Source organism: Hipposideros armiger, unplaced genomic scaffold (assembly GCF_001890085.2).
Source record: "Hipposideros armiger isolate ML-2016 unplaced genomic scaffold, ASM189008v1 scaffold_9, whole genome shotgun sequence".
Classification (NCBI taxonomy): Eukaryota; Metazoa; Chordata; class Mammalia; order Chiroptera; family Hipposideridae; genus Hipposideros; species Hipposideros armiger.
The window spans coordinates 4709972-4736861 of record NW_017731359.1 but is presented as its reverse complement, the minus strand read 5'-3'; the positions used below and the strand labels follow the sequence as shown (position 1 = coordinate 4736861).

The 26890-nt window shown below is 39.7% G+C and overlaps 1 protein-coding gene across 2 annotated transcripts in view; it reads left to right on the top strand.

Annotated features, from left to right (window-relative positions):
• Positions 1-4025: 4025 nt before the first annotated feature.
• The window catches only part of NFATC3 (nuclear factor of activated T cells 3), a 100407-nt gene continuing 77542 nt past the window's right edge, over positions 4026-26890 (top strand). For both annotated transcript variants that reach the window (XM_019654920.1, XM_019654910.1), the window contains exon 1: positions 4026-4399. In XM_019654920.1, coding sequence (XP_019510465.1) covers positions 4297-4399 — 103 coding nt within the window. In that variant the 5' untranslated portion in view covers positions 4026-4296. The remainder of the gene's footprint in view (positions 4400-26890) is intronic.

The window sequence follows — 26890 nt, the reverse complement described above, 5'->3', positions numbered from 1 at the left end:
ACCCTGTGTGGGCCAGGTACCCAGTCTTAGGATCCACTTCCCTGGTGGGATTGGACTTTGTCGTCTGAACTCTTTGCCCACCATTGTCGTATCCCAGGAAAACCACTTCTCTGGCAGGGTCAGGTTCTGGGCTTTGGAGAAGGAGAGGCACGGGTAGAGGTCAGCTGCTAAGATAGAGGCTGGAGTATGGGGACTTTGAGGGCCCAGGAAAAGCATTGGAGAGAGGGTCATTCACAGGGGAGCAGGTAAGGGAGGACTAAAGCGTGTTCCATGAGTAAGGATATCTTACAAAGATCCTGGTTGAATGTTTGCCCACAAATGGTCTCACTTTAGCAAACCTCGTGATGCCCGCCCTGGTCTCAGATGACCTACCTAAGACCTGGGACCAACTGGGAGAGCCCAGTTAGGTCTGAAAACTCCACCTACTGTTCTCACCGTGCCCACCTTAAAGTAAGGCTGCTTAGACACCCAAACCCCTCTCTGGACTAGTGGCCACAACACTTATCATCCATTCCAACGACCTTGATTGAGGACTTCCTCTTAGCTCATCACATTTGGGGATAAATGGTTTTGATATGAACACAAGAGGGAGAGATGAGTAAGGCTAGAGAGGGTGGCAGTTCTTTCGAAGACCACAGCAAGAAGACTGAACTTGTGCAGATGAGTGGGGAACCTCTTACCCGTGCAGTCCCGCACCCTTGTTCCTTCCAGGTGTCACCCCTGTTCAGAACTCTTCCCTCTGGATCAAGTCCAAACTCCTCAGCTTAGCATTTGAGGACAAAGTGTTGACCCTGTCTTCTCAGCACTCTGTGCTGACTTTAGCAACTAATTTTCTTTGATCGTAGGTGGCTGGTCTCATCGCCTCTGCCAAGATTGGGAGCTGCTCAAGGGCAGTCCTTATGTTCCCTATGGCCAGCCTTGGCATGGGGGTGGGGAGCAGGCACAGAAGAACCAAACAAGAGCTTGGGCAGGGGGGTTGGGGTGTGTGTGTGTGGCATGGAGAGGAATAAGTTTTCTAAACTCTGACTTTCCTCCAAGGCTCCTGTTTCTTCTAATGTGGAACAAGGAGGGCTGGACTGGGCTAAACTATACAATTCCATGTCTCTGGCCACAGAAGAGTCTTCAACAATGGGGGCTCAGAGCCAGTCTAGTGGCAGTTGATGAAATCGATGGCCTTCCCTAAATCTCAGGCCTAACTGGCATTCACACAGGAGGGAGAGGGGGTGTACAGGGACCCACACAGTTTTTGTCCACCAGCCGGCCCCAGGCTGGGGTTCTATCTACTGCACAGATCCCCTGAGCTTCCTGGTTTCACAGGGATCGCAGAAGTTTGGCGGCGAGTCAGATGGCCCCCTGCCATCTAAAAGAGCTTTGGAGGTGTCCTGAAGAAGAGCTTATTGGGGGAGGACCTGGCCCTAGCTGAGGAAAAGGGGTGGAGAGAGTTCATCTATTGGGTGTGTGTGTGTATGTGTCATCACAGCCTGCAGAGCTCCCAGCCATTTCTGCCTTTCTTACAAAGGTGGTGATATTTTTCCTGAAGTTGGTGCCCACCCCTCATCATCACTCCACGTTTGAATTCTCAGTTTTCTCCAGACCATAAACCTTCCTTAAGACCTGACCCCTTCTAAGTTTTCTTCAGGTGCACGGTGGCTGAAAACACAGCTGCATTACTGAGCATTTAATAGGTGAAATTTTCAAGCCATCTACAGCTTCTGTGGTCCCTTCCTGGCAGTGAGGCTGACAAGCCCAGGGTCTCCCTCTTGCCTTCCTCCTGGCCTGGCTGGTTGACACACTGGTTCAGGTAAAGTCATGTCCAGAGGGCAGACAGGCTAGATAAAGATCCATTTTCTCACCCAGGTGATAACCTGGGAGGTATGTATGTGTGGGGCCAGGGGGATACATCTTGAAATTGCATTAAATTTTATGGGGAAGAGGAGGTGAGCTGGCCAACCTTCTGGGGCCTTTTATTATACCAGGGTCATGTTACATGTACTAATTGGCAGGCCAACCATCTGCCTGGGGCAGAAGCCTGCAAAGTTAGTGTGGCTTTTGGCCTCATAAGTGCCACATCCAGCCCCTCGAGGTTGGAGATTCTTTGAAGGCAGGACAGCTTATTGGGAGGGTGTTACACCCACTTAATGCCATTTGCTCCCTCTACCACTGTTATCTTCTGCCTCTAACCTCTTCTCCCCCAACCCAATCCAGTGATTCATCCAGAATTCTGACCATGGCAGTCCCCTACTCTAAGCGCCTCTGTGGCTCCTTACTGTCCTCAGGATAAAGTCCAGATACCCTGCAGTGGCTTGCAGCACTGTCTATTCATCCAGGCTTACCTTTGGCTTTTGCTCATTACAGGTACTACCCTGGTCTCCAAGTCTTTGGAAATCTGTTCTCTATCTGGAATCATCTTCCTCACCTCTTGCCCATCTCTCCAATTTGTGCTTAGCCCTGTGGAGAACCTGTAGTCAGGGGGATTAAGAACCTCTGAGTTCCTGGCACAGCCCTAATCTCTTTGCATGGTCACTATAGATTTACTGGCCTCCTCTCCCCCACCCCTGAAGGGAGACTAATTTACCTGTGTCCCCAGGTCTAGTACAGGTATGGGTACAGAGCACCAGGCAGGAAAAATTTTCCGACTTCAGGGGTGAACCAATCAAGATAAATGTTTCACCTGCTCTGGACATTCTCTATCCTCCTGATCTAGGGCCTACTTAGGCTCTCCCTAAGGTTCCTTGGTAGCTCTGGTATCATATATTGAGAGGTCTCCGCAAGGCCCTCCACTTTGCCCCTCTTCTCCCAAGGACTTTTTGTGGGCAGTGTGGGATGTGCCTGGGCCCTTGCACTTGCACCCAAGCCTCTGAGAAAGACAGCGTCCTTGGTTCCTCCTCAATGCTCTAGTAGGGATGCTAGACTCTATGGAGCCTGGAACTAGGGGAGTCCGTCACCTCTGCCTCCCAGCTCCCAGTCGACACTGAGCCTTGGAGCAGCCCTAAGTAAACAAGCCAGGCTCAGCGTCCCCAGGCACGGCCTCTACACAAAGTCCCAGGAGGAGGCGTTTTAGGTCGTCTGGGGGGGCGGAGGAGGGTAGACAGGCTTGCTGGGGAGAGGCCAAGAGCGAAAACGGCTCTTCAGACACAGTGTCACTTCCTCTCCACGAAGAGCCACTCGGTTTGGGTAGCGTAGCACGATCCCTTCTGCTTTCATGGATGTGCACTGGGGTGCAGAGACCAGGGCCCGAGAGTGGCGCGATCTCCTGATGGGCTTTCCTGCTCAGTCTCCCCAATTTCTCACAGGGGACAGACCATGCCCGTCGGGTTTTGCTGAGGCCTTGATTCGCCGGCTGTCCTCGAGGGAGCAGCTGTTAGGCCGGCTCGTTGGGACACACAAAAGCTCAGCCAACGAAGTGCGGGACCCGCCCCGTAGGGGTGGGTATGCAGAGGCGGGGAGTTCAGACTCGGGACTCGTAGCGCAGCCCAGGTCTCCTCTGGCTGCGCGCCACCCTAGCTGGAGGCTCGGCCTGGTCCCCACCTTCTGGAGACCCCGCCATTAGGGTTGGAGTTGGGGCGGGGAGGTGAGGGTGTGAGTGTTATCCACGTAACCCTCCGGAGCCCTGATACCTCTCCCAGCTAACAGAAGCAACAGCAGCAGCTAGTCGCCAATCCTGTAACACCAGGGCTCCCGCTCCCCTTCCTCGACGTGAGCTCCGCCCAATAAGGAAAGGGACCTTCTCCGATTGGCCGGTGGTGGGCTCCTCAATCCAATTGGAGAGGGCTATCAACCCTACACCTGGGGGGGCCTGGTTTAGAATGAGTTGAGGAGCAAATTAAGAGGCCAAACTACAACTCCCAAGAAGTAGCGGGGCTATCCAGTTTTGCATATTTACGTGACTTCCTTCTCCGGGAGAGGGAGTCACGCGGTAGGCCGGTGAGAGGGCGGTGCCAGTGGCCTATGAGCGGCTGGGCCAGATGGGCGCGCGGTAGGGGGCGGGGTCGGGCGCGCGGCACGGCGCGGGAGCGCGCCGGCGGCGGCGGCTGTTGCGGGGTGGGGAATGTTGGCTACATCCACTGTGGCGGCTTAGGCACCAGCGACTGGCAGTGGCGGCCGTTCCTGGTGCGGTTCGGCGCGCGGCCAGCTCTTGAGTTCGGAACGGTACATTCGGCGTCGCGGTCTCCCGCCCGGAAAGTTTGTTGCGGAGCTGCGACCTCCTGGCCGGCGCGGCCCGGCATGAAGCGGCGCTGAGGAGCCGTCGCCGCCGCCGCCGCCTGAGGAGGAGCCGCAGCACCTTGGGCCACGCCGATGACTACTGCAAACTGTGGCGCCCACGACGAGCTCGACTTCAAACTCGTCTTTGGCGAGGACGGGGCGCTGGCGCCGCCGCCCCCGGGCTCGCGGCCTGCAGGTGGGTGCCGGGCCGGGCGGGACCGAGGAGCGTTCGCTCCACTCCTCGCTCGCACGAGCTCGCGCTTTCCCTGGTCCCTTGATTGTCCGGGGTCTGGTAACACCCTGTGTGCGTGTGTGGTGAGTGAAGAGCAAATTTAAATCGCGGAGAGGCGTGTGGGTCGCAGCGACGTGAAAGTGGCCGCGGGTTTGGCTGGAAGTGAACTAGTGGGGAACTCGATTCCGGGATGCCTGTCGCCAGTGGTCGCCCGGGGTTTGGAGGCCGAGGATCAGTGCCGCTGCCCAAGTGGCGTCTGGTTGTCGCTGCTCTGCCATCGTGGTGCGGAGAAAATGTCCCTTTGAAGTGTAAGCGCACTTGGCTTTTCATCTACTCTGGGTTTTAAAAAATCTTTATTTGAAAGATATGCATTCTTGAAGTGTAGGAGCTCTCTAAAATTCGTGCACATGTCTGTTGCTTGGGAGAGTAATGCTATCTTATTAAGTTCCACTTGTGCAAGTTTATGGCCCACATTTAATTCGAAGCGTAACTCATAACGGGACTTTCTGAAAACTAGGTTTCTTTTCTTGAGCAAAGTGTTTCGGATGATTAAAAGAAAGTGGGTTGCCTTGTTCATAATTCGCCTAGAAAGTTCTGGAAGTCAATTTTGATTTTTAAGAAAAGCTCACCTCGGAAGATATTTTAAAGGAGATCGTGAATTGGGAAGGCTGGGCACCATAATGCTTGGAGGTCAGACCAATCAGGAAATAGAAACAGGATGATGGCTGGGGACTTAGAGCTCTACTGTGACCTGGTTTGGAATACTGTGGTTCATTAAGTTCACTTTCCCTATTACATATGCAGGCGAACTTCAAAAGGAAGATGGATAAGACTAATCTCTGTTTATTCTTTCCGGGTATTAGATGAATTAGTTCATGTTCATATTGATGTTCAACAGACTGTTCTGTAGAATTGCACTGAAAAATCTGAACATGAGGCATAGGATTGTTTGGGCAGTATTTAGTATTTGTTTTATCAGTCCTTTTAGTCTTTATTTGTTAGATGTCTTTTTCAACATTAATTTATAATAGTTATTTGTTGGCTGTGTTTATTTCAATTCCACTGACATCATTTGAACACCTATTATGTTGAAGGTACTGTTAGATACTTTGTAGTGTTATGATAGATGCAAAAAGGACCAAAGTTCCTCAAGGAGTGTGGGAAATGGGAGGCCAAGGAAGGGGGCACATAACCCAAATAACTATGCTACTAGGCACAGGAGTATCATCATGTAAATAAGAATTTTATGTACATCCAAAATATTGAATAACATTTAAAACCTATGAAAACAGCTTTTTAAGAAATGATTTTTGCCCCAAAAGCCCCCAAACCATTTTGATGTTAAAATGGGTCTAAACGGAGTTAAGGTTTGAAATTTGATTTATAACTGAAACTCCCAAAGTTAAACTTGAGCAGTTTTATTTGTGACAAAAAGTTCGCTTTAAAATATTCTAGTAGATTTTTTTTTAAGCTTTTTAAATTAAGGTGAAATACACATGACACAAACCATTTTAAAGTGAATGACTCAGTGGCATTTAGTGCATTCACAATGTTGTGCAACCACTACTTATATGTAGTTCCAAACCATTTTCATCACCCAAAAAAGGAAACCCCGAACCCATTAAACAGTTGCTCCTCATTCTCCCTGGCCCCTTCCCAGTCCCTGGCAGCCCAGTCCCTAATCGGGGATCAGTCTCTATGGATTTACTTATTCTGGATATTTCAAATAAATGGAATCATGCATGTGTGACCTTTTTTGTCTGGCTTCTTTCACTTAGCATAGTTTTTTTGTGATTCAGCCATATTGTAGAACATATCAGTACTTCATTCCTTTTTATGGCTGAATAATATTCTGTTGTGTATATTTCCCAATTTGTTTATCCATTCATCCATTGATGGACATTTGGGCTGTTTCTACCTTTTGGCTATTGTGAATAGTGCTGTTGTGAACACCTAGCAGCTAATTTTTAAATTCAGTTGAGAAGGATATGTTATATATTCAAAGCAAAGGTTTCACAATTATTGGTTTACAAAATTAGTTTCCATTTTAATAAGCATAATTATGTTTGTAGTTTGAAGGAACTAAGTGGATAAACTGACATGGTTTTAGGATAATAAGATGCAGTAAAAGGGACCATGAGAATAAAATTGTTTGGTAGAATTCAGGTCAGTATTGGGTTATATCAATGTTTTTACTTGTTTTTGGATTTACTTTCTTATTGGAATGGAAGTTCTGTAAGGGCAGAGATAATAGTGTCTATATCTTGTTCATAGTTGTGCGTAACACAGTACCTTTAACATAGGCACCCAATATTTGTTGAATTAATAAATTTTGCTTAAGTTTTGAGTCAGTGCTCACTCTTTTTGTGGTAGAGGAAGCTGATGAGACTTGTTTCAGTTCTTTGGTTTTTATTGGTCGGATCCATAAGGCAGCAGATTTTGGTAATTTGGGGCTGCAGTTTTTCCATCTCTAAAGATTTGAGAGTACTTGTATCACATCTAAATTTCCATACAGAAGACTTTTGAAAAATATTTGGGGAGGGGGATGGGAGGATGGAAACTGAGGATAAGCCAAGGGGCTGATTAGTGAATGTCCTAAACAGGCTTGTTAAAGTACAAATTAGATGATTTGATGATTTGACACTTGTTAATGTCAGATATTGTGACTGATTTTTTAAAATTATTGCTTACTGAGGTGTTTTGAAATTTTTCCCATTGAGGAAAATTTAAGACCCTAGAGTCTTTAGCTTTTTTATTTTTTACTGAGGACAATGCTAGCTTTGATTTTCCACTTAATAATGAATCAAACTATTTTGTTTAAACTTTCTTTTGCTTAATACCTAGCTTCAAAATGAGGATATTCCTCAATAGTAAATAGAGAATTTAAAATTGACAAGTGTTTAATATAGATTATTAACATAATTCGCCATTATAAAGAGCAACTTCTGGTGCTCTATTTTAGTGTACTGATTGTATATCTTCAGTTTGATGTTATAATAATCTCTACTTTTCAAATTCAAAGTTTTATTCTCAGAGTTTGTTCATTACTAAATACTGACTTTTTAGTCCTGAATGAGAGTCACTGGGAGGAGTGTGTGCTATACTGTGTGTAGTATCTTATCTACTGCCACTTTTTAAAAGGGGAGAAATAAGATACAATATGTATTTTTGTAATAAATTTACTTTATGATAAGATGTGTGTAATTTTGTCAGATATGACTTTAATACCCAACGTTTTCATACGTAAAGTTGAGGAATTTTTCCTAGATCATTGTCTAGTCCTTAATTTGTAGGTTTTTACTTTGTTTAGTGCTTGGAGATCTGATTTATATGTATTGACTGTGTTAGATAATTTTATTTTCTCACTTTTCAGTTTTTATTGATAATTTTTACTCAACATTTTTGTTTTATCTTATGTTAAATGAGATAATGTATTTAAATGAGATAATGTATTTAAAGGTCTTGGCACAGTTGTTGGTCCAGTGGTGCTCATTAAGTGGTGGTAGTTTACATTTCTTTAAAAAGAAACAAACAAACTGATGATAGGTTATTTTTCACTTCCTCCTCTTTCCTAGACCCTTTTCCCTATACTAAACTTAAAACATCTTGAAGAGCCAGTAATTTAAACCTTACTAAGATGAGTTGGAATGTGTGTCTTAGCCATTTTTATTTTATCCTCTTAATTCTGTTATTCTTTTCAATTTTACCTCTTATATCTTACTAAATATCAGGTCATTCGCTTTTCATTATTTTTCTACTTTCTTGAATTAAGTTGTTACTGACTCAGAATGGTGTGAAAGATGGTTGATTTGCTAACCATATTAAGTATAATTAGATATTTAAATCAGTATGAAAAAAGGGAAGTTGCTTGTATGGTTTTCTGTAGAAATGTAATGGTGTATTTGTATAGGACATTAGGTATTGTAAAGGAGGATTTGGTTATTGCTGAGCCTTATTTTCATACCATTGGTCAGCTTTTTCTTTATACTTGAATGCAGTGAGAATATGAATTAGGTGATGGAGTCAATGATAAATATTTCACTATTTAACTTGGAAGAATAATTTAATATTCTGTTTCTTTGACACTTTTTCAGATACGGGTAAAGAGAGGATGCTCCTGGGAGTATTAGCAGAATTTTGTGCTGGAGATTAGTGAATGAATGTGTTTTAATGAGTATGGGAGAAATTGAGGAAAAAAATTCTGTCGTCATATTGTTTTGTTAAAACTTCATCATTTTAAGAGTGTTTGCTATGCCTGCATTTTCTTAGGTTTTCCCATTTGCCAATACAGCAGGGATATTTTAGCATATATTTTAAACTAATAGCAGAGGTAATAGTGTAGTAGTTTTATTATATGATATAAAAATTAAAACTTGGGTATTATGTATGTGACCAAGAAATCGTGGGGGCCCAGTACTGTATCTTAAGCATTTAAGGGCATTTAAGAGTAATTTAGGGGAAGTTGTAGAATCAACTTATAATGACTTGCTTTTCTATGGTAGCCAGTAAACTTTGCCTGAAAGTATACATGTATGTATTTGTATTGAAGGCATATCCCAAGCTCTGCATATGAGCGCTCTATATTTTTTCAATGAAGTGTGATCATAAGAACATTTTTGGTACAAAAATGTGGAATTCATTTTTCTTCAGAGAAAGTGATAAATAAAATACTGATATATAAAATGGAAACCTTTTAAGAGCAGATAGTGAGTTGTGATACTGATTGTGAAGTTTAATATGTCCTTTACTGTGCTTCTTATTATCGAGTTGTTGATGATTCAATATAGTGAAGTTTTATTTTAAATAAGAGGTGGGGTTGAGGAAGCCATAATACAGTGAAGTCAATTGCAATACTCTTTTAAGAGATAGGAAACCTGAGTAGATTGAGCCTCATTTGATAGTAAGTGGTAGTTTGCTCACAGCAGTAACATAAATAAGGGAGGTGTTGTCTAAAGCTGTCCTGGTGGGTCAGGGGAGTAGACACAGCCGACTTGGCAGTAAGCCTGGCTTCTAAAACAAAATCCAAGTCATCAAATTTGCCCAGGCATGCCATATGAGGTTCAAGTAACAGTGGAATTTAAGAGGAGTGAGTTTGTTCAGGGAGGCTTAGGAGAGTCACAAGCAGGAGCAAGCTTTTTTAACAGCCATAATTTTAACTCAAACAGCATGGGTCTGCATATATTTCAGCATTTCTGGTAATGTTTGTATAATTATATTGTGTGACTTACCTGAATTTGGTAAACTTTAGAAGAGAGGAACAGTTGAATCTATAAGATTTGTAGTATGGTCTATGAATTTTCTTTGAATCGATAGCTGAAATTGAATCATTGAGAAAGTTCTGGTTAACATATTGGTATTCCTGGGTGTAAGGGAACTACATGTCTAAAAGTCTGAAACCCCAGGTACACTGGAGAAGTAACTTGAAGGCTTCATTTTCCTACAAAATGTACAGTTTCAATATGTCTTGTATTACAGAAGCAGGTGAGAGTTTTGATATTTTAAAATATGCTTTTAAATCTTAAAATAAATTTTTATATTTCTTAATTTTGTGTTACATTTTCATCAGCTTTGCTGTTTAATTAGAAAATAGATTACGTGAGCTTTGAAATTATAGCTTTTTCAGTAATGTTGATTTGTGTCATATTAAAAATATTTCTAAAAGCATTTTTTTTCCATCAAGGTAGTCATTGGCCAGAACACTTAAGTAGACAGTTTGTGAGTTGTACTTAACTATAAATATTTTTCAATATTGCTTTAAAATAGAAAAGGTGTTAAATAAAAATGGCATTCAGGATGAAAATGACATTGATGAAGCTAGATAATGGGTATATGGGAATTGATCATAATAGTCTCTATTTTTGTGTATGTTTTAAAATTTCCATAATAAAAAGTTTTAAAAAATGACATTCAAAAACTCTTCAAGCTCTTAAAGGTGCTAGATTAGGATAGGAAAACTGCTCACTTTAAAAAATAGCATTGTGAAATTAATAGGATTTGCTGTTGCATATAATTTTAAAAAACTGGTTAAACAAATAAAATATGTGTGATATGTCTGATTTAGAAAACCCATTTCTTTCTGAGTAGTATTAGCAATGGGATGGTGAGGTGAGTTACTGGTACACATAAATAGGAAGTAGACTGATCTTAGTGATATGCTTTTGAATAGGTATTTTTTAATTTTAAAAATATTTCTAAGCAGAACTAAATATAGTCAGAAAAATTCACTTATTTAGTAATTTAAGGACTTGAAATTATTTTTAAAAATTTAAATGTTTGATCGTGTTGCTTGTATCCATCAGTCTAATATTTATTGAGAATTGTCAATTCACTTGAACTTTTAAATTTATGATGAAATGAAACTTGAGAACTTGGTCTTAATTTTAAGACTAGATTTTTAATCTTACTATATATAATTGATAGAGATTAACTCAAAAAATACATAAATTCTTTTGATTTGTGAACATTTCAGAGCAAACAGGTTCTGAAATTTGTATCATATTTTGTCATTTGTGAGATCATTTTGAATACTAAAGGAATACAAGTTTTAACCTTGTCCTTTATTTAAGGAAAGTCTTTGGGGAAAATAAAACATTTAGAAAGTTTTATCTAAATGTTACTTTTAATTTTTTATTGCAACATAAGAAATTAAGGAAATTTGGTATTTCCTGTGCTAGCAACACTTATTTATAGTTTTCCTTTCAGTGAAGGTTCTTCAATTAAAAAGCAACATTCAGAAAAAAAATGACATTCAGAAATTGTTGAAGTTAGATGGTAAATATATGGGGACTCATTATACTATACTTTCTGAGTTTGAAAACTTTCATAATACAAAGTTTTGAAACCTTTTTGACCAAGATGCGTGTAAGAAATACTTACCATTTCGACCTAGCACAAGCATACATGTTTATACACAGAGAACGGAGATAGACATTTCAGATAAAACAGCGTTTACTTTTATGCTATGGCATTACCCTGACATTTTCTTTTTCATTATATTGAAAAATTGGTCATGATTCACTAATAGATCACTACCATCAGTTGGAAAAACTGCTCTAAAAGATAGTTTCATAGTTCTGATTATATTAAAACTGGTCGTTGAGATGATCTTGTTATTCAAGCCGTATTTCCCATATCTGCAGTTCTTTAATACATTTTTTATAAGTTATTTTTTTATTGAATTAGCTTATTGCTGTCTTTTATTGGTTAGGTGATTACTAAATTTTGCCGCTTCCTGAAAATGCATTCTATCTCCCTCTTTCTGCTCTGTGGCCAAAGTCAAATCTTGGTCACCTCCTGTTTGAATTGTGTAATTTTCTCTTCATATTTTATTCCCCCAAATTCAGTTTTGAAAGTCATAGCTAAGGTTATCTTCTATTTCTGCTCATTTGCATCTGTAACCTGCTTCCTCATTGGTCTTCCTCATTGTATTCCACCTATTTTATATCTCTCACTCTGTATGTTAATATCAAGTTCATCATCTTTAATTTTATTCATTTTTTTTCAGACCCAGTGTAAAACCTTTCCCTCCACCCATTTGTCTGAACTGCCTCTGCCATCCACATGTTTCATAGTCTTTCTCTTTTGTGAGGCAATCTTGAAACATTATTTTGAGGTAGTACTGAGCTCGAGGTTGGGGTTCTAGATTTGTGTCTTGATGGTTGTGATATTGCTAAGTTGCACGGAGAAATAGTTTCAGGCTAATTCAGTCCTTTCATTTTATCAGAGGAAATTGAGGTTCAAGTTGAGTGGCCCAGGGTCATTTAACTAGTTAGTTGCAAAACAGACACCCAGGACCTCTGACTCCCAGTCCTTTGTTCTTTTCCACTAAATTACTTAATTTAAGCTTGAAAATCCCAGAGTAGTTTTTCACAGCCTATAATTTCGATCATTTTTGTAACTGTTTCTTTTTTGTTTGTATTATGTTAGGTACATATTTAATTCCGTGTTATTGAGTACCTATTATGTGCAGGGTATTTTTATATACATTATCTCCAAGTCTCATGATAACCTGAAGAGGTAGGTATTTCTATTTTATACCCGAGGAAACATAAATGCAGATAGAATTGACCATCTATCAATGGAAAGAGAAGAGTTGGTATTTGAACCTTGGTTTTCTGAGTTGGGGCTCTTTCTACTCTACCTTTTGCCTCACTCCTCCGAGTAAGAGTTTAGTACAGAAATATTAAATTTTTCCTTTGGTGGAACCAATACTTATGAGTATGGCGAGCACATGGAATCAAACATATCTGAGCCAGGGCTTACAAATTACACGTGTGTTCCTGTGACTAGATTTTCTGCTTTTGGCTCAAAATGGCTGTTTGAGGGATGCCTTTTACTCCTTGCCTGCTATAGAAAAATTTAAATGGTAACGGCTCTTTTGGGCCTCTTCTCTTTGCTTCCTTGTGGATGTGGAGGTCAAGCGGTTATGTAGTTTGAGGTTTTAAGAATTAAGAATTTGGTGTTTCTCATTGGCAACTCCCTCCCAAGTTGTGCTGATTAGGGTCTGATTTGTGTTTGCAGGTTATTTTGCACTTCAGATTTAAAATTTAAAGCATTTTTTTAAAGATTTGTCATCAAAATTGCCCCAAGCCTAAATGAGGGGTAAGTTCAGAATTTTAAAAATGCTAAATTACTAGTTAGGGCAGTTTTAAAAAAAAACATTTTGCTTTCACATGCTTCAAAAGATATGTACATGAGTACTGTTTATTTCTTGGTTGAATTTAGAACCCGAGTAAAACTGCTCTACCTTCTATAGCCACTAACACTGACACATTTTTTCCTTGATATATATATATATTTTTAAAAGATTTTTATTGGGGAATTGGGGGATGGGAACAGACAAGTTGCTGTCCTTTTGTTCTTCAGTCTAGTTGTGGAGGACGTTGCTTCACTGGCCCAAGTTGGCACTATCATTGCGCTCTTCCTGGGTGAGGCAGATCAGTTGCCGGCTTCTGGACGGCCGCTCACGCTGGCTGCTGGCTACACACGGTAGCCCATGGCAACCCACTGCAGCAGGGTCTGCAGCCTATGCCGTCGCCGGTGACTCATGGCAGCCCAGCTCCAGGTTGAGCTGTTGTTCAGCATCTTAGCTGTAGAGGGCAGTGTCACTGGCCTTCATATGTGGGATCCGAACTGGGGCCCTCTGGCGTCCCAGGCCAGCTCTTAACCAACGCGCCACTCGTCCGGCCCTTCCTTGATATTTTGATCATTTTGCCATCAGCCACTTATTTTTATCTCCCAAGATCAGTACTGCCTGTTGGGCTTCTCTTTGTCTACTGCCTATTTCTTTTTACATACATCCAGTTGTCTCTGAGCTTTATCAAAACTCTGCTTTTCACAGCAAAGGCAAGACGTCTCTTTTGGTATACTACCTAGTTAATGTTGACTGATCACTGTTTTGAAAACTTGTATTGATTTTTTATCGTCTGATCACTATTTGAAAGAAATAGTAATACTTTAAAATTTTTGGTTTAAACATATGCAAACAGTTATATTTGGGGTTGACGTTTGGCAGGAGAAGGGAAAGAGACACAAACACTGGCTTCACATGGCCCTTTTCTTTAAAAGTGAGGAAGGACTTTTCCAGAAGCCTACAGGAAATTTAACCTCTCATTTCATTGACCAAAATTGGGTTACTTTCCCTTTCCTAAATTAGTCACTGGTAAAGACTGATGGAATTATTCTTAGCCACCCAGGCCCATCCCTTGGCTTGAGCATGTGGTTGGCTTACCCTGAAGCACATGGCTACATGGAAAAGGAGTGGATACATGGAAGAAATCTGTCAGGGAGGAAGGAGAAAATAGATGCTGGGAGGGGTGTGTGTGTGTGTGTGTGTGTAATCAACCAACAGAATCTTTGGCATTTACTATCCACAGTATGTTAGCAATTGAGAAACTTTAAAATGTAAATGCTACTGATACTATGCAATCACTTTTTCTGGCACTGGCTTTTTCTCTTGCTTTGTCAAAGTTCTTGGGGGTGGACATGGGAGTACAAGTGCAGAGAAAGTCGGAGGATGGATGAGGTATGGCTAGTAGATTCCTGTGAATAGTGAGCTTGGTGTCTGGTGAGTGGGATATGTGGGACACCAAATTTGTCTTCCTTGTATGGTTCAAGTGGAATCAGATGGTCATGCAGACACACAGACGCATGCAGAGTCATCCAGTGAAGCCAGTCCTGATTTTTCAAAATAGAAAGAATGAAGTATTTTAAAAATGCTTTTTAAAGTGTTTTACTTTACTCTTTGCCTTTAAGGCTAGTCCAAAAAGAACTAGTATTTGTTAAAAGATAAAATAGAAGGATATACACTGGGAGACCAGGCAGGAACATTGTATAAAATCTTAGAGTGACTGAGAGGGTTGTTACCTCAAGACTGTTAGCTGAGTGAATATACTAAACCATTCAATCTTTTAATAAGATTTTTGTGTCAGTTTATTGGAGTGGACATGTAAATAATACAGGTACAGACAAGGCCCTCTGAGAGCATAAATGAAAAAAAGCTTAACTTTGAAAAATCAGAAAAGAGGTCACAATTGAGTTGTATCCAGTAGAATGAGTTTCCTAGGTAGATAAGGTAGGAAATACATTTCAGATCCATTGATGACCGCAACCAAAGACACAAGTTAGCGCAGTCCTTTAATTGGAAAGGTTATAAAAATCAAGTTATAGTATCCAGATATGGCTGGAGATGGAGAGCCTATTATGCTGTATTGAGGAGTTTGGATTTTAGAGTGGAGACAGCAGGGAGCCATTGAAGGATTCCAAGCTGGGCAGGAATGTCAGATTTGTGGATTAGATCACTCTGCTACACTGTTGATAATGGATTGAGTAAGACAGAAATGGAGATGGGGCAGATGTTGTATCTGAGAAATGATAAAGGCAGAGGAGTAGAGATGATAAGGTGGGAATAAAGCTGATATAGATTTAGGAGAAAGAAATCCATAGGACCTGGTATTGATTGAGGAAGGAGGCTAGGATTATTTTTTCTGGTTTGGGTCAATTGTGGTAGGAGGAGAAGCAAGTTTGGAAGAGGGGAGAGGGAGAAGATGATTCAGTTTAATAAAGTGTGCCAGGCACTATGAGAAGTCTGGGAGACGCATATACCATTTTACTAGAATGATAAAGCATGAAGAAGAGACTAGACAAAGTAAAAGGGAGACTTTGGGCTTCTGGGGGTGTAAATTATGGAAAGTTGCCTAGGAAGTGTGTGATAGATACAGGGTGTTTAGTAAGATCTGTTATGCAGATAAGTGTGGTTCTTCTTTTTCTGGTCTAGAGAGGGAACACCTTTATAAATGGAAATTTATGTCACCTTTATCAAGGGAGATTTATGTCCTGCTTTTAAGCAGAGAGAGAGTAGAGAGTTCTTTCTGTGCCTGCTGTTTTTCAGTTGCCTTCAGCTCAACTAATCCTTATGCCAAAGTGGCATGTTTTGATGTGGCATATTCTGATCTCCTTTAATAATAAGCTGTACTTATTTAAAGTGTACATTTTGATAAGTTTTGACACATGTATATCTGTGAAGCTTGCACCACATTCAAGATAGTGAATTTATCCATCACTCCCCAAAGTTTCCTTATAATCATTCCCTCCCACTCACCTTTCCCCTTTACCCAATCATGGAAGTCACTATAGAAAACATACAAATGGAATCATTTTTTGTCGGGCTTCTTTCATTTGGCATTATTTTGAGATTCATCCATGTAATGAGGTTATTCTTTTTTTTTTTTTTTAAGCTATGCCATCTTGCCACCTGTTGGTAGCTCAGCGGCAGCTCAGCTCGGGCCAGACTCAACCGCTGTTGCTCAGAGCTCAAACCTTTGAGCGAGCTCTTAACCAACTGAGCCACTCAGCCGGCCCAGGTTATTCATTTTTATTGGAGAGTTGTTTCCATTGTATGCATATATCACAATTTGTTTATCATTCACTTCTTGGTGGACTTTTAGATTGTTCCCCGGTTTTCACTATTATTACAAATAAGGCTGCTATGAGGATTCATGCGTAAAAATATGTGTGTGGACACATTTCCTTTACCCTTGGATAAATACCTAGGAATAACATGATTGGATTATATGGTAAGCTTAACTTTTTGAGAAAGAGGCAGAATTTTCCAAAGTGGATGTATCATTTTACATTCCTACTAGCAGTGGATTTCTCCTAGCAATGAACATTTTCACATCCTCACCATTTGGTATGGTTAGTCTTTTTAATTTTAGGCATTCTAATAGGTATGTAGTAGTATCTCCTTATGGATTTATTTTATATTTCCCTAATGACTAATGCTGTTGAGCATCTTTATTGCCACCTGTATATCTTTTTTGGTGAAGTGTCTGTTTAAGTCTTTTGCCTATTTAAGAAAGCTTTCTATTTTGAAATAACTGTAGAGTCACAGAAAGTTACAAAAATACAGAAGGGAGGTTTTGGGTATCCTTCACTCAGTTTCCCCTAATATCATCTTGCATTACTATAGTATAATACCAAGACCAGGAAAATGACAGTACAATCCACCAAACTTATTCAGTTGTCACCAATTTTACATGCACTCGTGTGTGTGTGTGTGTATGTGTATGTGTGTGTGTAGTTCTGTGCAATTTTATCATGTGTCGATTCCTGTAGCCATCACCACAGTGAAGATACAGAACTGTTCCATTACCACAAAGTTTCATTTCACTAACCCTTTATGGACACATCCACTTCCCTCCTTCCTCCCTGTCCCAATCTCTAATTCCTGGCACCCACTAATGTGTTCTCCATCTCCATAATTTTATTTCAAGAAAATGTCATATAAATTGAGTCATATATTGAGTTGTCGGGAAAGTCATGGCACATTTTTGCAACGAAAAACATAGAAAGAATACGCCATGACTTTCCTGACAACCCAATAATATTTAACTTATAAGGTTGGCTTTTATCATTCAGTATAGTGCCCTGGCTAGTGTTCCAAGTTTTTGTGTATATTAAGTTGTTCCTTTTAATTACTGAATAGTATTCCATTATATGGATGTATTTACAATTTGTTTAACCTTTTGCCCATTGAAGGACATTTGGTTATTTCCAAGTGAATAAAGTTGCTATGAACATTTGGGTATAAGTTTTTGTGTGAATAAGTTTATTTCTTTGGTTATAAATTCCCAAAAGTTCAGTTGCCTTTCAACCTCCAATAGGTGAGTTTAGTTCTTATTACATTCCCACCAGCAGTGCATAGATTGCCTTTTCTCCGCATACTTGACAGTATTTGGTATTATCACTATTTCTTATTTTAGCCATTCTGATGGTGTTTAGTGCAATTGCATTATGGTTTAATTTAATTTCCCTAATGACTAATATTATTAAGCATTTTTTAAACCATCTGTATATCAGTTTTAGTCAAGCGTTTAAGTCTTTACCTCTTTTAAATTTGGATTGTTCTCTTATTGTTGAGTTTTGAGCGTTCTTTACTTTTTTATTTAAAGGTTTTATTGGGGAATCGGGGAAGGGGAACAGACAAGTTGCTGTCCTTTTGTTTTTCATTCTAGTTGTGGAAGACGTCGCTTCACTGGCCCATGTTGGTATTATCATTGCGCTTTTCCCGGGTGAGGCAGATAGGTTGCAGGCCACTGGACGGCTGCTCATGGTGGCTCTTGGCAGCTCATGCTGGCTGCCAGTCACTCACAGTAGATTTACGGCAGCCCACTGCAGCTCCACTGTAGCCTACGCCGTTGCGGGCGACTCACAGCAGCCCAGCTCCAGGTTGAGCTGTTGTTCACCATCTTAGCTGTGGAGGGCGCAGCATCACTGGCCCTAATGTGGGATCTGAACCAGGGCCCTTCTGCTCAGAGCTGGCGTCCCAAGCCAACTCAACCAACGCGCCACACGGCCGGCCCCGTTCTTTACTTTTTTTAGACAGAAGTCCTATATCAGATACATGCTTTGCATAGAGTTTCCCCCAATCTATGACTTGTCTTTTTAGTAACAATGTCTTTTGCAGAAGTTTTTAGTTTTGATGAAGTTTGATTTATCAATTTGCTCTTTTATGGATTGTGCTTCCAATGTTGTAACTAAGAAATCTTTGCCTAAACTAAGTTCACAAAGATTTTCTCCTATGTTTTCTTTTGTAGGTTGTATAGTTTTCAGCTTTACATTTAGGTCTGTGATCTGTTTTGAGTTAATTTTTTTGTAAACGGTGTAAAGTACGGACCCAAGTTAATTGTTTTTACATGTGGATACCAGCTCTTCCAGCCCTATTTGTTGAAAAGGCTATTCTTTCTCCACTGCATTGCCTTTGCACCTTTGTCAAAAATCAGTTGACAATATATTTGAGTTTACTTTTGGACTCTGTTCTATTTTGAGCTATGTATTTGTCCTTTACTGATACTACAGTATCATGATTACCTTTATAGTAACTCTTAAAATCAGATAGTGTTATTTTTTCAACTGTGTTTGTTATCAAATTGTTTTGGCTATTCTAAATCCTTAAACTTTTTACATAAATTTTAGAATCAGCTTGCCAATTTCTACAAAAAAGCCTACAGGAATTTTGGTTAGGATTGTACTGAACCTGTAGACCAGTTTTGGGAGAGCTGGTATCTTATCAATATTGAGTTTTCTAACCTACGAATAAAATATCTCCATTTGCTTTACTATTCTATTGTATATCACTATTATTATTTAATTTCGGCAATATTTTGTAGTTTTCAGTGTACAGGTCTTTCAAACATTCATGTGAAAAGTTTTGTGTGTGGACATGTTTTCATTTCTCTTGGGTATCTAAGAGTGAAATTGTTGGATCATATGTTAATTCCGTGTTTAACTTTTTGAGGAGCTGCCAAACTGTTTCCACACTAGCTACACCATTTTTACATTCCCATTGGCAATTTATGAAAGTTCCAGTTTCTCCACATCCTTGCTAATACTTCTTATTTTTCATTTTCAGTCTCCCGCTGTGGTTTTGATTTGCTTTTCTCTAATGACTAATGATGTTGATTATCTTTTCATGTGTTTACTGGCTATTTGTATATCTTTGGAGAAATGTGTATTCAAGTCCTAAAAATAGTCCCATTTTAAAATTAGGTTGTCTTTTTGTTGAGTTGTAAGAGTTCTTACATATTTTGGATACTTTTTTGAGGTTATGTCATATAGTTGTAATACAGTACATTCTTTTCACATTGTGTGCATTCCAAACTTCTGGTTGATTTTTAAAAATTTGCATATATTAAAGCTCATTCTTTCTGATGTGCAGTTCTGTAGGTTTTAACAAATACATAGAGTTATGTATCCCTTACACCAGTAAGTACCATACCAGAATAGTTCCATCATCTTAAAAATTCTGCCAGGGGCTCCCTTTGTAGCCACCCATTTCTTCTTTCTTTTGTGTCTAGTTTCTTTGTTTTGGGGCTCCGAGTTGTGCGTTATAGGATGTTTACCAGCATCTGGGCCCCTACTTGCAGTATGCCAGTAGTACCCCTCCAGATTTGTCAACCAAAAACGCCTCCAGACATTGTCAAATATTCTCTGGGGAGCAAAATTGCCTCCCTAAATTGAGAACCAGTGTTTTAGAGGAAGAAGGAGAGAGAAGTCCCTGAAGAAGTCAGATCTCAGGGAAGCTTTTTTTNCCAGCTCCAGGTTGAGCTGTTGTTCAGCATCTTAGCTGTGGAGGGCAGTGTCACTGGCCCTCATATGTGGGATCCGAACCGGGGCCCTCTGATGTCCCAAGCCAGCTCTTAACCATCGCGCCACTCGGCTGGCCCTCTGTTTATTTTTTTAAATGAGGCACCGAAATCTTAATGCCAGTTTTGTGATCACAAAAGGCACTTGCTAACTGCAGCCCTCATTATAGGAGTTTTACCAGGTTACCTGTGATGTCATTAACTGTAGGTCTTTTCTCTTAGGCTAATCAGATTCCCAAGAGAAGAATCCTCCAGTCTGTTGCCTGCAAGGGAGGGAAATGTGCTAGAGGTTTCAATATACAAGTTTTAGAGAGACTTTTATTCATCACTGTTTTGAGTGTGGCAACCAGTTGCCCTTCTGTTTTACCCCTTCAGAAAAATCTTCAGTCTTGTGCCTAGAGGAACATTCATCCAGTAGTGCAGAGTGAGGAGGTATGGGAAATTCGGGAGATGAGTGACTCATTAAACAAGCTTTGTGCCCATCTTGTTTTCAGCTTTGTCTTCCACCTCCACTTCCAAAAGTAACGTAGTGCATTTCCTGAGTGTTTTCGAGTTCTTGGAAATCAGTCTTCTTTTCACTGCTGGCTTAAGTTTTAGCTTTTTCAGGTGTTAAATCAGTTACCACATGTACTGCATTCCAGCTTCTAAAAGTTTTGTTGCCATGGTTTCATCTCCTGTTCTTTTTCTTTTTGTGAGTTTATGCCCTTAAAATAAATCCTTTTACTAGTGGAATTTCAGTTGGGAATGGGCAAATGTGTGTCTTCAGCCTACTGTCTAGAGTTATTTCAATTTGTTTTTGTTTTTTATTGAGGTGAAAATTGCATAACATACAATTAACTATTTAAAAGTATACATTAAGTGGTATTTAGTGTATTTACAATGTTGTGCAACCACAAGCTCTCTCTAGTTTCAAAACTTTTTCATCACCCTTAAAAAACACCCCACAATCATTAAGTAATTTCTCCTCATTTCCTCTTTCCTCCGTCCTCTGGTAACCTCTAATCTGCTTTCTGTCTCTATAATTTTGACTATTTTAGATTTATATGAAAGGCATCCTACAATATGTGATCTGTTCCTTTTGGCTTCTTTCTCTTACCATGTTTTCCAGGTTCATCCAGGTTGTAGCATCTGTCAATATTTTGCTCCTTTTTGTGGCTGCATAATATTTCATTGTATGTATGTATTCACCATAATTTGCTTTCCCATTTATCCACTGATGGACATTTTGATTGTTTCTACCTTTTGGCTATTATGAATAATGTTGCTATAAATGTTTGTGTACAGTTTTCTGTGAAGACATATGTTTGCATTCTCTCTATATACCTAGAGATGGAATTGCTGGGTCCTATGGTAATTCTGTGTTTAACTTTTTGAGGCACTGTCAAACTGGTTTCCACAGTGGCTGCACCATTTTACTTTGTCACTGCTAGTGTATGAGGGTTGCTATTTCTCCACATCCTTACCAACACTTGTTATTTTCTGTCCGTGTGTGTATGTAAATTAAAGCCATCCTAGTGGGTGTGAAGTGGTATCTCTTTGTGGTTTTGATTTGCATTTCCTTAAAGACCAGTGATGTTGAACATTATTTCATGTGCTTCTTGGCAATTTATATATGTTCTTTGGAGAAATGTCTGTAAGTCTTTTGCCCATTTTTTAAATTGGGTTGTCTTTTTGTTGTTAAGCTGTAAGAGTTCTTTATATATTCTGGATACTAAACCCTTATCAGATATATGATTTGCAAATCTTTTCTCCCATTCACTTTCTTGAATAGTACCTTTTGATCACAAAAGTTTTTCATGTTTTTTTTTCTTTTTTTTTAAAGATTTTATTGGAGACTCAGGGAAGGGGAACAGACAAGTTGCTGTCCTTTTGTTCTTCAGTCTAGTTGTGGAGGATGTCGCTTCACTGGCCCATGTTCGTATTATGATCATTGCGCTTTTCCCAGTGAGGCAGTCGCTCGCCAACCATTGGATGGCCACTCATGACAGCTCACAGCAGCTCATGAAAGCTCATGCCAGCTGCCGGCCAGCCTCACTGCAGCCTAAGCCGTCGCCAGCGACTCACAGCAGCCCAGCTCCAGGTTGAGCTGTTGTTCACCATTTTAGCTGTAGAGGGCGCAGCGTCACTGGCCCTCATGTGGGATCCAAACAGGGGCTTTGCTGCTCAGAGCTGGTGTCCCAAGCCAGCTCTTTTTTTTTTTTAAGATTTTTATTGGGGAGTTGGGGGAGGGGAACAGACGAGTTGCTGTCCTTTTGTTCTTCAGTCTAGTTGTGGAGGATGTTGCTTCACTGGCCCAAGTTGGCACCAACATTACGCTCTTCCCAGGCGAGGCTGATCAGTCACCAGCTTCTGGACGGCCGCTCACGGCGGCTGCTGGCTGCTCATGCTGGCTGCTGGCCACATGGGTAGCCCATGGCAACCCACTGCAGCAGGGGCTACAGCCTATGCCGTCGCAGGCGACTCATGGCAGCCCAGCTCCAGGTTGAGCTTTTGTTCAGCATCTTGGCTGTAGAGGGCAGTGTCATTGGCCCTCATATGTGGGATCCGAACTGGGGCCCTCTAGCGTCCCAAACCAGCTCTTAACCAATGCGCCACTGGGCTGGTCCTCAGGGAAACTTTTTAATGAAAGTGACAGGTTGAAGGAAGTAGCCAGTGGAGAGAAGAGGAAGGTTGAAGCAATGAAAGAGAAGATAGCTGATGGAACTAGGGAATGGAATTTAGATGAAGTGATAGCTTTATATAGGAGACAAGTCACTTTTTTTTTCTGAGAAAGGAAGAAATGAAAAGGATAAATGTAGATATTTATAGAGCTGCATATATTTTTGAGGATGGTGTAGGAGATAGTAACTCTCTGCTTCTTTGTCAAGTAGGATCAAGATCCCTTGCTAAATGGGTTGTCACTACAGTTACTGCCAGAGAAGTAGTATCCTTAAAGGAACTAGCCTTAAATTAGAGAGATGGAGATGGAGGGAGTCTCCTGTTAAGAGATTGAGAGCTGACAGGAGTCAGTAGGAGATGTTAGCCTGGTTAATAGCCTGAAGCCCAGGGGAAAAGTGCAGAGTAGTATGGGGTTAAGAGAAGAAACTGTATCTAAAAGAGAATGCTAGGTTTGGGAGAAATGGAGGGACTATATTGTATGACATTTGTTTCTAGAAACCATGGTTCTGGTATGTATACTCATTGGAAATAGGATTAATATTCATATCACTGTGGTAAAGGACTTACTGATGTGGTTTATTAGAAGACTACTTTAAAATTTTTTACATTATGCTTTTATTATCTGATAATATGCTGTTAGGTTTTTAAGTGATGGAACTCTATTGTTGACTTAAAAATTATAGTCAGTATTCATATTGAGACCCAGATTTGTTTCTGTTCTATTAAATGTTATATATAATAAATCTAACATTTATTTGATGTCTGTTCCAGATACGATGCTGTGTGTTGATACAGATTATGTAGAATCCTCATAACCTTTTAGTGTAGATATTATTCTCAATTTACAGAAAAGGTTATTGAAACTCAGACAGGTTAATTAACTTGATGAACGTAAGGCAGCTAGTAAATTGTGCTTGACTCCAGAGTCAGTGTTCTCCTAATAAATATTGTATTTGACGCCAAAGTCAGTGTTCTCCATTCTATTTTTCTCCATGGATCCCCCAAAACTTGTGTTATTCCACACTACCTTCTGAATATGATACACAATCTAATTTTTGTATAGTGTGGTGTTACTGTATTCTGTGTTTGTGTTAGAATCATAATTAGATCACTTTGTTATTTTCTCTCTGCTTTTACCCTTTGTTCTCAGCTTCTCATGGCCATTCTGAATTTTGTCTTCTATAGTAGCTGCCGTTATGTATAATTAATACAAATACAGTATTTGGAAACATAAATATATATTTGATATCTTTATAGTTTATTCATAAGTAACTTGAAAAGGACAGGTTCTAAATGCTGATGCCTATGCTTGAGTTTTTTTCAGAACAACAATTTATCTACCTAATTGTTACTGCAATTTCTTGCCCTGTTGGTGAGAATGTCACATAGAATGGACTCAAAGGCTTATTATAATCTAGGTATATTTGATTTTCTCCTAATTGTTTTCTCCTTGTAGGCCACTCTAATGGCTATCTAGGAGAAAATTAAGTTTACTGGCATATTTTTGTTTTTACAAAAGCATACTAGTACATATTCTGTGTTCTCTTAGTTGACTGTAAATTGACCTTTTTTATATTTTGCTACATGTGATGATTGCAGCACCATTTCTGTGCTATTGACTTTGTCCCTACAATGAAATGTAGCAGTGCTAAGTACTGTAAATGGTTGCCAAATGATTCTCCTGTCTTTTTTTTTGTTGTTGCTGTGAGAATTCCTTTGATCAGCTGTTCGTTGTTATTATTTTTCAGCAATGATAGAACCTAAAGATAGTGGAATCCTTTGCTTTTTAAAACTCTTCTCAGGAAGTATTTCCTTTTTGCTTTGGTGGGCTATAGTAGAATGGAGTACCTGTGTGAAATTCCACATTCATTCCAGCACACTGCTTCATAATATGTTCTTGAATAAAGTAGAGCTCCTTTGCTTAATGAACTTGGGGTATAAATTAGTTCACTTTTTTTTGCTTCTTTGTTGCATTATTTTTTCCAACTCTAGCTGTGTTAATATAATCTAATTTTCAACATTTTCTTTTTTAAAATTACTCATCATTTTAACTAATGTCCTTTATAATGTTCTAATCTTTCTTTTCAAGTTTCTGAATTGTTTTGAATTTAGCCAAGTTTGTTAACTCTCATTTTTCTTGCAAAGTTCTATTTCTTTTTTTAGTATTACAAGTATTATTGAAGTTATACGTGCCCTTGTTTAAAGAATCAAATTATTCATTAAAGCTTATTTTGGAAAGAGTAGTTCCTTGACTCTGCCTCTACCTCACTTTCCTTTTTCCCCTGCCTGGAGGCAGCTGCTTTCATTCTTTTTTAACAGTTTCTTTTGGTATTTACCTTCAAATCTCTAGATAAAATGCTCTTGATTTTTCAGTTTTTGCCATTATCTGTTGACTTTCGTTGTAGAAAATGAGGTTTAGCACATTGGTCACCCCCAGTTACACACTGGCACATTTCTTATTCCCCAATATGGTTATATCATAATTTTGGTTCAATTAATATTGCTTATACCAGGGGTGCCAAAAAAATGTATACAAGTGGACACTGGTCATTGTTGCTCAAGCAGTGGTTTGCCATAATCAGAAGTGCCTGGACGCTGATTGTAACCACTTTGAGCACCTCTTGTAATTGCAGAAGTCGAATGTAACTTGTATTCATCTTTTGTTGTTGGTATATATTGAGTATTACAATTTTAATAGTTTTTTCCTTTCTGAAAATGTGTATACAGGGCTGGCTGAGTGGCTCAGTTGATTAAGAGCTTGCTCAAGAGTGCGAGCTCTGAGCAACAGCGGTTCGAGTCCCAACCCGAGCTGAGCTGCTACTGAGCTGCCAACAGGTGGCAGGATGGCTCAGCTTAAAAAAAAAAAAGTATACATTTTTTGGCACCCTCTTATTATTATGACTACATATTGTGCTATTCATAGCTAACTCATATAGTACTAGTATTTTTTCCTTCCTTGTATAGTTTGTTATTGTTTCTAGAGTTAATGATTGTTGTCATTGTTCTATGCACTTAACAATTCATTCCTAAGTCTCCTCCAGGTGCCTGAAATCTCATCCCAACACTTTCAAACGCATCAGTTAGTATGTCAATTTTACTTTCTTAGAGACTTCTCGCTCAGACCCTTCAAAATTTCCGTAACCTGGATTAGGTTTGTACATCTGTCATTGTGAGATCTACCTTCACTATCATTTTGAGGAGTCCCTTTGCCTTTCTATTGTGTTGGATCATCTGTTTCTGGATACATGTCCTCCTTTTGCTTGATAACTTTATACTCATTTTGGTGGAGTAATTCCTCCAGTAACTGAAGGTAATGGGAGGTAAATATTTGAGACCTTACATATTTAAAAAATGTCTTTATTCTCCCCTCACACTGAGTTATGCCTGGTGTAGAATTCTAGATTAGATACAAATTTTTCTCAGCTTTTTGAAAGTATTGCTCTCCATTTTCTTCTGGCTTCCAGTTTTTCTCTTGAGAAGTCTGGTAACATTCTAATTCTCTATTCTTCATGTGTAACCTGTTCCTTTCCTCCCAGTCTTTTGGGTTCTTCTCTGTCCTTTATGTACTTAAGTTTCATGATGATGTGTGTTAGTATGGAGGATCTGTTTTCATCCATTGTGCTGGATCCTCAGTGATCTTTTATTTCTTTCTCTTCATTTTCTGTTCTCTAATTCTGGAACTCGACGTTTCAACTGTGGGACTCCTGGACAGATTCTACAATAATATTCTCTCCCATTTCCTATTTGTCTCTTTGCTTAATTCTTTGGAAAATTTCTTCAACTTGATCTTTCAATTTTCCTTTGAGTCTTCCATTTGTTGTTTTTAATTTCTAGGGGGCTCTTATTTTATCTTTTTAAATAAGCATATGTTCTTGTTTCAGTGTTAACAGTATCTTTTCTCTGAGGTTATTGAGGATAGGCTTTGTTTTTATTTTTGAGGTTTCCATCTTACTGCATAGTCTTTCTTCCACTTTCTTTTTGCCTCTGTCTTTAATGTTGAAGCTTTTCTCAGATGTTTGTTGGTCTTTGGCTCTCTGTTTATTTTATTTATTTATTTTTAAGAGTTTTATTGGGGAATTGGGGGGATGGGAACAGTGCTGGGGAATTGGGGGAAGGGGAACAGACAAGTTGCTGTCTTTTTGTTCTTCAGTCT